Genomic DNA, 14,284 nt, shown 5'->3' on the forward strand with positions numbered 1-14,284 from the left:
TAAAATTATTTTACGAATAATATTATCTTGTAAAAATTGTTAAAAATTATTTAATTTTAATTTTAAATAATATTTTTAAAATTACAAAATAATTATAAATATAACAACATTACTGTAATATTATTAACTGTTGTCGGGGCCAAGGCATCAACAACCTGGTATTGTATGCGTGGGAAAATCTGGAGCAGGAAACATCATCAGTAGTTGATTATGAAACTAACCGCAGGGGAGCGGAACTCCCTTACTGACAGTAAGCTGACTTGGACTGGCTGTATTCTTACCGTGTCAGTATCTCTGACACAGTAACAGCGAAGAAAACGCTGTGAAAATATTTAGAAATCATTAGGAAAAAAGAAAAAAGAAAAAAGAAAATCATGTCAAAGCACTAAGCATTAGAAGAAAGAAAGCAAATAAAAAATAATTAGTCATCGGTAAGTGGAAGATTTCCCCAAAGAAGACGTTTTGAGATTGGAATTATCCAAACGTCGCTGCTCTATTTTCCTCTCTCGCTTAACCCAATGATATACAGACCCCAACCATCGTATCATCGTCAAAATCCAAGGTGGGTTTGGTTCAAACTTCGCTGTAATTCGAGCTGGTACTGATATTTCCTGCTCAAACTTCGCTGTAATTCGAGTGAGTACTGATTTTTCCTGCTCAAATTACTGCGCAACTTAAGAGTGGGGTGATTTTGATCTTCTTAAGGGTTTTATTTTTTATTTTATTTCCGAGGATTTGAGCATTTGGATACTGTTGAGTTGAGCTCAGATTAGTCTTCAAATAGCTGAAATTGTTCGAGAGCTTTCACAGAAACTTTACAGAATGAATTAGAAGCAAAATTTTCACAGATAACACAAGTCTAAATTTTAAGATTTATGATTCAAAGCATTTCGAGCACTGGTTTTCATATTCTGCATAAGTTCTTAACCTAAATCTGCTATTCTCCCATATTGTTTCTTGAAGCATCCTATTTCTTTTGAAAAAGGTTTCATTTTAGATCTTCTCTTGAGCATTCTTTTACTTTCCAATTCCTGTTAACCATAGGTTTTTGAGGGTGGGCGTCCAGATTTCTAAACTTTTTTTGCCATTACTTTGGGGTAACAGGTTTCCCTAACATAAAATATGTTGGCCTTGGCTTGGGTTTAGCTGGCTTGACTGGAAACCATTTAACGACAATTACTATGATTGTAGGTCGTGGAGTACCAACACCCTAAATTTGCATGTTTTACTGTCTGGTGTGTGCAATTACTGTTTTTTTTTTTTTAATAATGAATAAAAGATTTATTACCAAGAATAGGCTACACATGAAGTATACAAAGGAAATACCTACTACACTCTAGAAGCGGGAAAAAAGACTAGTACAGATTCAGTACATAATCATCGTCATTCCTTACAAAAATCCTAGCCCACAAGCACAAAGTAGAAAAGAAAAAATTCCAAAGTTCACCGAAAGAACGCTCATTGTCTTCAAAACATCTCACATTCATTTCCAGCCAAAGACACCACATCAAACACAAAGGAATCATATTCCATCTGGCAGCTACACATTTCCTTCCCTCAAAACCTCATTCCATAAAGACTTGCCACCTCACAATGAAGAAAGAGATGATTTACAGATTCACCATCCTTCTTGCACATGACACACCAACCAGCAATACGCAAACCACGTTTCTAAGGTTATCCCTGGTCAAAACTTTCCCTAGAGCAACCACCCAACTGAAAGTAAAAAGGAAAACTCTTTTGATTGACCAATCCTTGCTTTCTTTCAAAAATCTTCTTTCCATTTGTGTAGTTAGATCAAAAGGATTTCTCTAGGGTTCTAGTTCTGGAGGGATTTTGAGATTATAGCATCTCGAGATGACATTAGTACAGCATTTTGGGGTACAACTTGGGTGGCTATAATTTGGAGAATAATTTTCAGTTGCACAAAGGGAAATTCAATACATTCTTCTCGCATTTCTGATTTTGGGGGGATTGATCAATCAGTTGGATTTCAATTGGAGGATGCTGCTGACCTGACTGGAAGTAAGTATTTAGTAACCAAACTCCCACGTTTAGGAGCAAGCATACTTGGCTGTATCATTTCATCTGCAACACCATGACAACTGTTCTGTATGTTGTGTTCTTAGTGGCACTTTTTTTCTTCAGATACCTTGTCTAAAATATCAAGTATAACTGTAGATACCATGTCTGATAGCTCATTTACAACTTAAGATATCTTATTTAAATCACTTGACGGGCATTTATGTGTAGGAGGAATGATGGACCTAAACCCTATCAATCAATATACTGCTTGTAACTAAGAAAAAGATATCAAGATATACTAGTTGCAACTAATATAGGGCTGGTTAACGTTTCTCGTAGCCATGAGCATTCCTAGAGCAGATTTGATTGTATTTCAAATTTTCCCTTATTCCAATTGAGTACAATTAAAATTATCAATCAGTTTCTCCCTCTCTCCCTCCCCCTCTCATTCTTCTGAGAAGGAACCTTGTATGATGTGTTAGTACAGATAACGTGATTCGTTCGACAAGAGTAAGTGGGCAAGCAGTTGCATCCTATGCCCTTCATATTGGCACTTCCGATAAGGCAAGTTATTTTATCCCTTAAAGTTGAAAACTTTCTCATTTGGTGATTTAGATCACTTGTAGTAGCCTTTTTTTGATTATTCTATCTATGTGTTTTTCTTTTGGCCAAAGCAGTCACCAAGTTCACTTGATATAAATCCATTTGCTTTCCAAGTGGAGCATCAGAGGCTGCCATTAGAAAAGGCTCAACCATCAAATCTGGTTTCTATATCAAGTGGTCATCTAGAGAACAGGAAAGAGCCTGCAATGGCTGATGCAAGTCCCGGGACTGATATCTCAACAGATGATGACAAGAATCAGGGGGTGATGTTTTGTTCATCTCCTCTCTTGATATGTTATTTTTACCTTTTCACTTTGAAAAACTTCACTGCATTATCTTATACATTCTGCATAGGGCTCTAATTGGCTGGTACCAAATATTAAGGATCGTGTTTCACAAGTGTTTATGGTTCCCAGTTTAGATACTTCTTTGTGCTCCTGTTTCACAAACAGAAGTATTCTACTTTTGAAATTATTGGAAAATCCGGCTGATCATAATCAATATTGGTGGCATTTTGACAATGAATTTCTCACTTTCTGCAGTTTGACGGCCAATCTCTTGGTAATTTAGCTTCTGATTCCAGTGACAGATCAAAGGATAAATCAGATCAGAAGGTCATATGAATTAAATTATGTACATGGATTATATATGTGCCGTTTCATGCAGGGATTCATGATCTTTTGATTGATTATACTTTACAGACTCTCCGCAGGCTTGCTCAAAATCGGGAGGCTGCAAGAAAAAGCCGATTGAGGAAAAAAGTATGGGATTATATACAGTGTTGTTGTACTGCTGTTTTTGGGCAGTTAATTTCCAGCATGTAGTTTCATTAGTTCCAAGCTTTATAAAGACCTAGTTCATTTACATCATTGTGAAATCTCTTCTTCACAAAACAATCACGCTGTTTCTCAGTTTTTTTCCTATCGGATTGCAGTTTATTCCTGGAATTTGGGCTTCTTAATATTCATTGATGCACATGCATGCTCGCGTGTACACACGCACACACATGTTATATGATCTCAAACTCTAATGTCATTGCATTTGGGAAATCCTATTCATCTCAAGTCTGTAAAGAGAGACAAATATAACCTTCATTTATAGTAAGTAATGTTTTGTTACTTGCAACTTGGAAGTAGGCTTTATGTCAACATGCTTGCAAGTTTTTTATGATTTTTTTTTTATAAGTAAAAATATTATATATATCAATAGGAGTAATCAAGTACACTGGACATATACAAGAAAACACCTAGCCCCATACTAGAGAGCTCCTAAAGATCCAAAAAGCTCGTGAAAAACTACCCAAAATACACCAAGCCTGAATTGGAATAAAAACACACCTCCCTAACCCCAACCCCTTGTTTCCCGTAAGACTAATACTCCACCCAAAACTCTCTCTACGAGAATGTCTTCATGATGCCCTCCCTTTAGTCTTCCCTCGACCCCTTTTTCTATGATTGTTACCCCTACCACCTAAACGTAAATCATGTTCCTACCATTTTTCCATGGAGCACAATTGTTGCATATGTCAACTAGTTTCTATGAGTCCCCTTCATTAAATTGCATCCATCCTGGTGCAGGCATATGTCCAACAGCTGGAGAGTAGTCGTTTGAAGCTGACCCAACTAGAGCAGGAGCTGCAACGAGCAAGACAGCAGGTTAGTCTGGGTTATCTTTTTTCATGATCAGATTGCCTAGTTTTGGCTTTATTTTGTGGTGATTAATCTCCTAGATAGATGTGGATAGCTTGTGTATCTGTTCATTTCTTTTTTATAACTTTTCAGCCCCACCTTTGGATTAGTTGGTAAAGGGGTAGGTTGGGCTGTGGTCAGTCTTAGGTTTGCCTTACCAACCAAACAAGAAAAAAAGACTTACATTTTCTTTTCTTTTTTTCTCTCCTGTAGGGAATTTTCATATCAAGCTCAGGAGACCAAGCCCATTCAATGAGTGGAAATGGTATTCCTTTCTTCAACCTGATTATTCCCCCTCGTGCATGGTTCTGTTTACAAATTTTTCATTGGAACTAAGTTAGATTGGTTCGTGATGGTTGTGTGAGAGTCCCCAGTTTGTTGGAACAACAAATTCAGGAACTTAGCTATCTTGTATAATGATACTAAAACTTGGGATGACATTAAGCCGATGATTTTTCTTTTTATTCATATATTTGACAATTTTTATGTTACTTGATGTATTCTGTGAATGCACTTAAAATAGAACTATCTTTTCAGTATGTGTGGGATAAGAGTCATTTGTTGCAAATGTTGATTGAAGTTTGTTAGATTTATTCGTGTGCTTAGTTGAGAAAAATATACTGGTATAGTACTTGCTTTCCTCTTTGTTTTAGAGGTAATGTACTTCTTGTGCCATTTTTTCCCCACTTAAAGTCTGTGCAAGCTCCCACCCACTAACACAATGAAACATTGCTTTTTGTGTTTGTTGGCTTCTAGTGTATCACGTTTGGATGTGTATGTGCGATGGAGAGGTAGTAGGCAACTGTTGGTCATGAAATTGTGGTGATTATGGTCAATGTAGTTGTGATGATGGTGCTGGCTGCGACATTGCAACTTGCAAGTATGAGATTGCGTTATGGCGATGTTGGAAATTCTTGGGCTCATAAATACAGAGAAAATTGGGTGAGGCATAAGGAGAGGGGAGGGGGAATTAGCACCCCTGAAATCTTTTGAATTCTTGGCAATTTCATTTAGCTCTCCTCTATTGCTTTCATTAGTCTCTAATTAGTCTATGTAAAAATTCCTTCTTGGGTGATTAATTTTGTTATGCATAACTATTGCCACCTTTTGCATTGTCAAAATATGGATTTTAAACCAGATATGTCTATGTGCACATTTGCAGTCAGAGCCTATGATGTAGTGTATCTGTCTTCCAATATGATCCCCTTTCTCTTGGTTAAGTTTCATCATGTGAACGAGATTATCAAGTTAGCTGTGTCCTTTTACAGGGGCAATGGCATTTGATGTAGAATATGGGCGGTGGCTGGAAGAGCAAAATCGGCAAATTAATGAACTGAGATCAGCAGTCAATTCTCATGCAAGTGATACGGAGCTACGAATTATTGTTGATAATATCTTGGCACACTACGATGAGATTTTTAGGCAGAAGGGCATTGCAGCTAAGGCTGATGTTTTCCATTTGTTGTCTGGCATGTGGAAAACACCTGCTGAGAGGTGTTTCTTGTGGCTTGGTGGGTTCCGATCTTCTGAGCTCTTGAAGGTGAGGTTATTTTGATGTTTTGATGGTTTTCATTAGGGTTAGTTCTGGAACATTTACTAGAATTGGAGAAGTCAATATGGTAATCGTAATCTTACCCCAGAAAAGGGAGTGGTAAAAACCTTAGCGTATATTCATTTATGCTCCTCACAATTATTATAATTCAAGTGCTCTATCTGTTATGATCTTGAATCAGTTAGTGTAAGTTTTATGTCAACCAATTAGTTATGCATTTCTTGGATTCAGTTTGGTTGTTTACAGAATTCTGCCTCTTTAACCATTGATACTTTTTGCCAAATAAGAAAAAAATCGATGCTACAGTTATATGTAGGCCTGAAACTGCACGTAATGGCTTAAGATTTTTTATATCGAATGTGTTCATCTTTTATACGGCCATAATTTAAGCTTTTAAGCATTATCAAGAGTGTTGGCTTGGTCTTGATATCTTTAGTTTTTCAGATATTCACTTTATTATCTTTGTTGTATTTTCCAAAATAGGGGCTTTATTCATGTTGTTTGTCACTTTATTTGTATATATTTCATGAGAAATTCTAAATGGAAGCCTTACACCACACACCTCCACCTAACAACATGTGATTTTTCATATTTTCCATTATATCTTAATGCTTAAATATGTGTGTGTTTAAATAGAAGGGCAAAAATGACAAATCATGTGGAGCTGTGTGGTGTAAGGCTTCCTTGTAGAATAACTCATATTTCATGTATGTTTTGTTGTGTCTCACCTCCAAACCACTTAAGCTTTGCGCCCGCGTCTCCCCCCCCCCCCCCCCTCTTCCCTTCCCTTCTTAACATAATTGAAATTACTGGTTTTGGTTGCAGCTTCTTCTGAATCAATTGGAGCCTCTAACAGAGCAGCAACTAGTAGGCATTACCAACTTGCAGCAGTCTTCGCAACAGGCGGAAGATGCATTATCTCAAGGGATGGAGGCATTGCAACAATCCCTGTCTGAGACACTATCCAGTGGGTCTCTTGGTTCCTCAGGTTCATCTGGGAACGTCGCGAACTACATGGGGCAAATGGCAATGGCCATGGGGAAGCTAGGGACCCTTGAGGGGTTCATTCGCCAGGTATTTTCTGCTTCTTCTTTTTGTTTTTGTTCTCTCCCGTCTTACCTACTGCTTAAACTCGAAATTCTGTCATGACCCAATCTTGTAAGTTCTTTTCTGTGCTACAGTTTTTGCTGCCATTGCCTAGAAACCAATGAGTTTTTTTTTTGTATGTACTTCACTCCAAAAACTGGACGTGGGAATGTTTGAAATTAGAGCAGTTCCAAGTTTTTCAAATTTCAAATTTCTGTTTATTCATGTTTTTCATAGGAAAAATACCTATCTTCTCTTAAATTTTTGGTGAAGTTTGGAGTTCTACATATATTTATTGTTGTCCAACCTTTTCATGTATTTTCTTTTCTTCCTTTTTTTCTTGGGTGAGTTATTGTCATCAGGCTGACAATCTCCGGCAACAAACGCTGCAACAAATGCACCGGATATTGACAACACGCCAATCAGCCCGTGCTCTCCTTGCAATACATGACTATTTCTCCCGGCTACGTGCTCTTAGTTCCCTCTGGCTTGCCCGCCCAAGAGAATGAACCCCTTATGCTTCACCAACGCTGACTGGTAAAATTATGGATCCTGAAAAATGAAAAAAAAAAAATCTCACTACAAATTGACTCTCTGATCCAGTACTGGGGATACTCGGCCATCATTACAGTTTTTCTTTTCTAGAATTTTCCTGTGTTGTAGTCTTAGAACTCCAGCGTATCATTGATATTAGTGTTCCGTTGTCCATCATGTTCACAATCATATCATCTAGAAATGGTATGGTCGGATGAGCTACATGTATCTTGTTTGTTGTCAATAATAATGTTATTGTTTATTCTATGTAACCCAGCATTTTAAAATGAGTATGAAGTAGTCTTGAGCCATGACCAGTTTGACTGCTTTCTATTGAGTTTTACCATGAGACTCAATTTGGCGTGTTATATGTACTCAATTTGGTTTCAATAAAATTGGGATATTCGTGTTTCTGTTATAATTCTTTGTAATCATTGAATCTAAATTACAATTGACTTTGAGTTGTGCCAAGAGAGTGTTTCAAGAATGAGAAATGCTACAATTATAAAGAAATTTCACGAAAGTAAATCTATAAAATAACGCGACTTACGTTAGATCTATTTTAGAATTTAACGTATTATATCAAATCACGTCAATTCATAAATTTATTTTTATAATATCTCTTTGTGACTAAAATATTTCTCTTCAAGAGTTCGAGTGTAATGACAAACAATGACCTCTGTTGGTGGATGGCTGAATTTCAGTCTCGATTTTTCATTTGCAACGTGTAGGAAAGTAGGAGCTTTGGCGGCTACTTTGTTGAAGAGTAAAGATTCAGAAGTAGTTGCTGTTGTAAAAGTTCTTGAGAAAGTAGGAGATGCCTTGATCCTTGGTGCCCTTGACGACCCACACCACATACTGCCCAACAATGTGGTGCCTCTTCTTTGCATGTTCCACAATGTTATTCAGCTCTTCCATTCCCTTGAAGAGCAACATGTCAATCACCTGCAGATTTATTATAGAGAACTGGTACAGACACAAAAAGATTATATAAAAACAAACTTATAAACTGACGTAGTCTTATAAGATTCATTATATCTACTTTATAATAAAAATAACTTTACAATCTGACGTATCACATCAAACGATATCAATTTATAAATTTATTTTTATGTAATTCTTTTGTATCCGAAGTATTTGCATATGCGAGGTTGACGGGTGAGAGACTTTTTCAATTCATAATTATTACAAGACATCTTACAAATGTATCTCCTACTGTGCAAGCACTATCTAAATTGTTTAAAATTATTAAAACAATCAAAACTATGGACTCCATGTGAAAAGATGTGCAATTTATTCAAGCACGCTCCATACCCCACCTTCTAGTCAAGCACAGAATAAATTATTCAGTCAAAGTTATCAACTCTAGTACATAAACTATAAAAGGTGGATTAGTTTCAACTTCAAAATCCCACTTGGAACTTTATCCGAGGAGCAGTCGAACCAGCAAAGTTCAGATAATATTGTGGGCAGTATCTAGATTTCTCAAAACACAAAGGAAAAGATCCATACATTTAAGTATTGAATAAGCAGACTGTAGTTTAAGAGACAGCATTAGGGCCATATAATGCATTAAACACTACCCAATTCAACGCTATAGTGTTCAGAAGGAACATACATATCTCTTCAACTAAACTTAAAGCCTTAATCCCAATTAAATTCGTGTGGCTATGAACACTCTCCTCAACTAAATCATGCTCTCACTCTATCCTCATAAAACTAACATAAGATCTGTCAATGGAGACTTCAATAGTCCACTAAATGCTCCCTATTTATGACAACAATCTTATCTTCAGATGACTTCGTTCCTGGGGAGGCACAAACTTCATCTCACCCAACCAAATTGTTCTTCCCATACTCCTAGAACAATACCACAGAAGATGTCTCCGACACCATTGATGCCATTTCTCCACAGCATGAGAAACTATGGACAGCAAAGTAGTATGTTGGAAAGCGGATTGTTGTATACCCTTGTAAGGAATGCGGCCCCCGTCTTCCAAGTATTAATGGAGAATTTCCCTTCCAACGCCAAATTCCATAAGCTAAGCACTTATCAAAGAGAGGGAAAAAAAAACTCTTTTGAGTTTTAAAAAACACCTTGGGTGAAAGAATGTGGATGCTTCAAATGCCTACTAGGAGTAAGGGTTCGAAAACTAACTGAGATTAGGAAGCAGCAATGGACTCTCACTAGAATTCTAGAAAGATCTGTTGTAACTTCTTCGACAATGAATAGAAAAACATCTACTTACTCGCAATCCAAGGAAGTCTTTTAAGAAGAAGAAACGCCAAAATTTACACTTTTATGTTCCAACCAAAATATAAAGCTTCAAAGGCTAGTTTGGGTAGTAGATGAGAATACTCCACTACTATTCATTATTTTATTATTACTTTTCGCCTACTTTTCACTATTATTCAATATTCTATCATTATTTTTTCACTACTACTTACAAAATATATGAGATCACCTCACTACACACAACCTAAGTATCAAATACAATTACTGAGGCCTTGTACTCGTTCTTGGACTGTGACAAACTGCTGGTGCTGGTTTCTGTTATCACAATTGAAGAGATCTATCATACAAGAACAGATGCTGATCATGGGCAACTTTTAGAGTGCAACGTCGTTTTCATCACCATACCACTGAGAAGTGATAGCCACCAAAATGGGTTTTACGTTGAATGGAAGTTTATCTTATCTATTCTTTAACTCTTTTATAATTATTTTACAACTTATTTTATAATCAACCGATATCATTGTACCATTTCATATCATCTCAATTTCACATAAAAACCCCTCTATTCGAGTAGAGGGGGAAAATAATTACAAAAAAAGTTGCAAATTTATCATTTTCCATAAATTAAACTAAAAAGGCAAAACCATTATTAGAAAAAGATGGGAGGAGCCATCCTCCCATGCAGTGGCTATGGAGGGTCAATCCCAAGTGAATGGAGTCTAGAAAATAGTTCATTGGAAAAAAAAAATGGTTATGTGGGACTTTTATTCAAGCCACCTCTTCAAGATCCCACTCATGTAGAACCAGCATTGGATAATAGAATAACCCCCATAGAGGACAAAAGACAAAAACATTCTATCTGCACGCACAAATAGGATTGAGACTTCTATAGCTGAGTGAAGAAAAAACCATTTAGCAGAAACGCAATATTGAGAATGATAACATGTTTTCCACTGATTGAAGGAAATCCCTATTGATAATGGTCTCACTTGATTTGGAGAATCAGCTATCTATGGGTCGTGGATATAATTTATGTTAGGCATGTTTCTCAACTAAGTTTACATTTCCCCACACTCAGCAATAATACATGCGAGCTTAGGCCGGTTGTTGGGTCCCGTAGCCACATTCTCAATCTTCCTGACAACCAAAAGGCCATCTCCGAGCACTCTCTGCATAGAAATTGAGAAAAGTAAATAACATATCAAAAAGACTATTCCATCTGGGAAAGCAGCGAAAAAAATAAATAAATACAATAAAACATGTTTTGGCCATCACAACAGAAAATAACGACTCCACCTTATCAACACACAAAGAAAAGATAAATCATTTAAAAGTTTGAAAGCAATTGATAAGCGTTCCATGAAGATCTGAACGGGATAACCGAACCACTAGATCTTGGGTTGTGTTTGTCTAGTTCTTGGGTTAACTAAATCATTCCAGTTTTCAGATCAGATCAGTCCTAATACTGATGCCAGGTACCTTGATTCACTTCAATAGCATGCCAAACTGACCCAACCAACAATAGGGAACACTCAATTATTGTGTGCAATTTTGGTATTTTTCATGAATAAATTGTACAGTAAAATTCAGCAAGAGTTAGAGCATACCCCAAATACAACGTGCTTATTGTCAAGCCAGTCGCATTTTGCACAAGTTATAAAGAACTGCAGTAAATGAGAATTTTAATCAACACAAAATACAACAGTTAACAGCGAAAAAAATTAGGAAAACTTCAATGGAACTCATTTGAACATAAGTCAGTCTCCTGTTACTTTGAACATCAATGAAGGGGAAATGGGGCAACAGGTTTAAACTCAAACTGTGTGCCTATATTACCAAATATGCATGTACCAACACATATAACATGAGTTAAAGGATACTTGATCAAGGGATAGAAGGACTTCCTTCCTAGTTTGGTTACATCCTTTCTAAGACTAAACAGCTAAGGTTGAGGAGCCTACAAAATTAGCAACTTCAGTGGTAAGGCTGACAATAAAATTATCTTACTGAAATAATATCAAAACACCCGTTATATGAAGTACCCATACCGGCATGCATGCTATAATTTATATTTTGTAAAGGTGATCTACCCAACCCCTGAGCGGGGGCAGGGCTGGTTTCTAGTTCCCCATCTCAGCCCACCTAAATGCATCCCATACTTGGCAGGTAACTGAAGTGGGGCCAATTATTGCTGCACATCATATTATGGCCCAAAAAGATGACCGTGTGCGTGCGTGCGTGTATGTGTGTGTGTGTGAGAGAGAGAGAGATATATATATAAAGTTGATGAATGACCTGACTACCATTAGAATTTGGTCCGCTATTTGCCTGCAGAAAGAGGAGGAAAAAAGATGATCCTTCTTAGCATCTTGAATACGCTTATATCATAACAAAATTTTGTACTAAATTCATGGAAAGAACATGAGGTTTGGTAAAGATATTAGCTCATACACATAAATATTAGCTCATACACATAAGCGAACTGTAAGAGCTTATTTCCATTAGCCAACTCTCCTCTAATCCTGTTATAATGAAGTCTACTGAATTCTTTACAAGCCTCGCAAAATTCGATGAATTAAATCAATTTTAAATTATAGTATAGTTTAGCTGTTTAGCATGAGAGGCTATATAAAGTAGATATTATAAGATAATTCAGAGGAAGTTCTCCAGACAGCATCATCAATGACCCAACAAAAGCGGCAAATATGTTTATGTCCTCACAATAGTGCAGTTTATTTATTAATGTATTGGGAAGCTGTTTTCATACAAGTCCAGGATGCAAGCCATAGATGCTATCCCAAGTCTCTAAAGATGATAAGTTACAGCTAAGATTATGAACACTCCAAGAACACAGGAAAGGCACAGCCAATAGTTTATCATGGCATATAATTTTCAACAAGACAGACACATACCATTGATAACAGACCAGGACCAGTGTGTTTGGCAACAAAATTTTCATCATCAAACTTATGTCCGTAGATGGAAATACATCCACTACCATCACCCTGCAAAGAATACTGTAGTAATAAGAATTGCACATACTGACAAAAAAAAAAAAAAAAAAAGAATTGCATGACTATAAAACAGGTCTCAGTATTATTCAGGTGATAAAATAATATATGATTGTAGAAGTAGAATTTTTAAGGATTACAGGTGTAGATGGATAAGTGCTACAGCATGAAAAGCCTTTTATCAGGCTCGCTAGTTTCCTAAGGAACTGCTCCAGCAGCTTTGAAACCTTAGTTCCCGCAACAGGAGTCTCAATGCAATATCCTTGTACCGGTCTAGTGGACGTGTTGTTATATAATAACAGGAATGCAAATAAAGGTGTGTCAGTAAAGTGTGGCTGTTATGACTCTATCAATAGTTCCTCTCCTTTCTATCTCTGTCCCTCAATCAACACTTGAGCATCCCTCACTCAAAAGAAAGAAGGGCTTTTATTGGACATATGTCACGAAATACCCAATTCTCTAAAAGACCAGCCCCCTCTCTTCCTGACCCAACTGACCAGACAATTCTCACGCTTCAAATGAGAAATTGTGCTTTCAATCTTGTTCTCAGCTCCGGTTCCCTTTGTCTTTCGGAGATTCCTCAGCTTCGAATGTGTTCGTGTTCGTGCATGGTAGTGTAATTGTATCACCATATAGGATGTAAAGAGAGAAACAGATCAACTACTGAAAAAACTTAGTGTAACCCATTTTACCATAAGAAATATACGAAATAACAAAAATGATAGGACTTTGTAGACTTGTTACATTTTTAACAAATGAGGGTGCTACCGACCTTTAAGAAGTCACCAGCCTGAATCATGAAATCCTTAATCACTCTATGGAACTGGCATCCCTTGTAACCCACAGGCAACCCGGCTTTCCTGCCAATTTAGCCCCACTTAAGCTAATATTTTATATAAAATCCGAAATTGAAATGAGTAAACTATAAACTCAATAACTAGGTTCATGCATATGATATATATATATATATATATATATATATAGAGAGAGAGAGAGAGAGAGAGAGAGAGAGAGAGAGAGAGAGGGAGGGAGGGAGGGCGGGACGGAGAGAGGGAGAGTGAAATTTACACTATTTTTACCTGTACTCGCCGGTGCAGAACTGCCTGCGGGGTAACACAAAAATACAAAGTAAACTCATTTTAGTAAATTTAAGCAAAAGGACCATAAGAGAGGGAAAGTGTGAGGGGGAAGTGACAAGACCTGAAATTTTCTGCGGTTTTGGGAGCGATATCGGCGAAGAGCTCCATCTTGATGCGGCCGGCGGGGATGTTACCGATGGTTATGTCAAAGAATACGATTGGGTTCTTCGGGTTCGGCGGCCGCACTTGCCACTCCACCGTGTTCCCTCCTCCTGATGCCATCGATGTCAAACGAGCAGCTTCTTACTCCTTCTAATTGATTTTCCTTTCCCTCTTCTCAGTTTGGGGTTTATGGATGGCGTGGTTGTGCGTATATTTGAAGCAAATGGTGTGGGCTTCAGCTCGGCCCAATTTATCATATCGTTTATCAAAATAATTTTTATCGACTTATTTATTGTTTTTTTATGGCA

The 14,284-nt window shown here is 37.1% G+C and overlaps 2 protein-coding genes across 6 annotated transcripts; one reads left to right on the top strand and one right to left on the bottom strand.

The window, feature by feature from the left end:
* Positions 1–380: 380 nt before the first annotated feature.
* LOC121241134 (transcription factor TGA2-like) lies at positions 381–7,799 on the top strand. 4 transcript variants are annotated; one of them, XM_041138774.1, is made up of 11 exons: positions 381–562; positions 1,922–2,025; positions 2,513–2,589; positions 2,703–2,891; positions 3,171–3,242; positions 3,330–3,389; positions 4,206–4,283; positions 4,530–4,581; positions 5,585–5,856; positions 6,694–6,942; positions 7,317–7,799. In XM_041138774.1, exons 1-11 carry the CDS (start codon positions 519–521, stop codon positions 7,461–7,463), a joined length of 1,344 nt encoding a protein of 447 aa, XP_040994708.1. In that variant the 5' UTR covers positions 381–518; the 3' UTR covers positions 7,464–7,799. The 4 variants fall into 4 exon arrangements, with proteins under 4 accessions (XP_040994708.1, XP_040994710.1, XP_040994709.1 ...); XM_041138775.1 differs by having other exon boundaries at positions 412–636; XM_041138776.1 differs by lacking the exon at positions 1,922–2,025 and having other exon boundaries at positions 405–562; positions 2,513–2,891.
* A 2,622-nt stretch (positions 7,800–10,421) lies between these two features.
* Positions 10,422–14,173, bottom strand: LOC121241554 (peptidyl-prolyl cis-trans isomerase CYP22). Of its 2 annotated transcripts, XR_005935737.1 has the most exons (8): positions 13,936–14,173; positions 13,815–13,838; positions 13,508–13,595; positions 12,637–12,729; positions 12,020–12,052; positions 11,332–11,388; positions 10,714–10,893; positions 10,422–10,583 (listed from the first exon to the last, which is right to left on the bottom strand). XR_005935737.1 is itself a non-coding variant. In XM_041139377.1 (7 exons), exons 1-7 carry the CDS (start codon positions 14,094–14,096, stop codon positions 10,783–10,785), a joined length of 567 nt encoding a protein of 188 aa, XP_040995311.1. In that variant the 5' UTR covers positions 14,097–14,173; the 3' UTR covers positions 10,654–10,782. The 2 variants fall into 2 exon arrangements, 1 of the variants encoding a protein (XP_040995311.1); XM_041139377.1 differs by lacking the exon at positions 10,422–10,583 and having other exon boundaries at positions 10,654–10,893.
* Positions 14,174–14,284: the final 111 nt, after the last annotated feature.

The sequence above is a fragment of the Juglans microcarpa x Juglans regia genome, chromosome 7S, assembly GCF_004785595.1.
Source record: "Juglans microcarpa x Juglans regia isolate MS1-56 chromosome 7S, Jm3101_v1.0, whole genome shotgun sequence".
NCBI lineage: Eukaryota > Viridiplantae > Streptophyta > Magnoliopsida > Fagales > Juglandaceae > Juglans > Juglans microcarpa x Juglans regia.

Bases quoted from the DNA above. Each gene is read 5' to 3' on its own strand.
- LOC121241134 (XM_041138774.1), top strand. From the start codon at position 519: ATGATATACAGACCCCAACCATCGTATCATCGTCAAAATCCAAG. The intron at 2,026-2,512 runs GTAAGTATTTAG...GTGTTAGTACAG, and splicing joins TGCTGCTGACCTGACTGGAA to ATAACGTGATTCGTTCGACA. The intron at 5,857-6,693 runs GTGAGGTTATTT...TTTTGGTTGCAG, and splicing joins GATCTTCTGAGCTCTTGAAG to CTTCTTCTGAATCAATTGGA.
- LOC121241554 (XM_041139377.1), bottom strand. From the start codon at position 14,096: ATGGCATCAGGAGGAGGGAACACGGTGGAGTGGCAAGTGCGGCCGCCG. The intron at 13,839-13,935 runs GTCTTGTCACTT...GTTACCCCGCAG, and splicing joins AAAACCGCAGAAAATTTCAG to GCAGTTCTGCACCGGCGAGT. The intron at 11,389-12,019 runs GTCATTCATCAA...CATTTACTGCAG, and splicing joins CAAATTCTAATGGTAGTCAG to TTCTTTATAACTTGTGCAAA.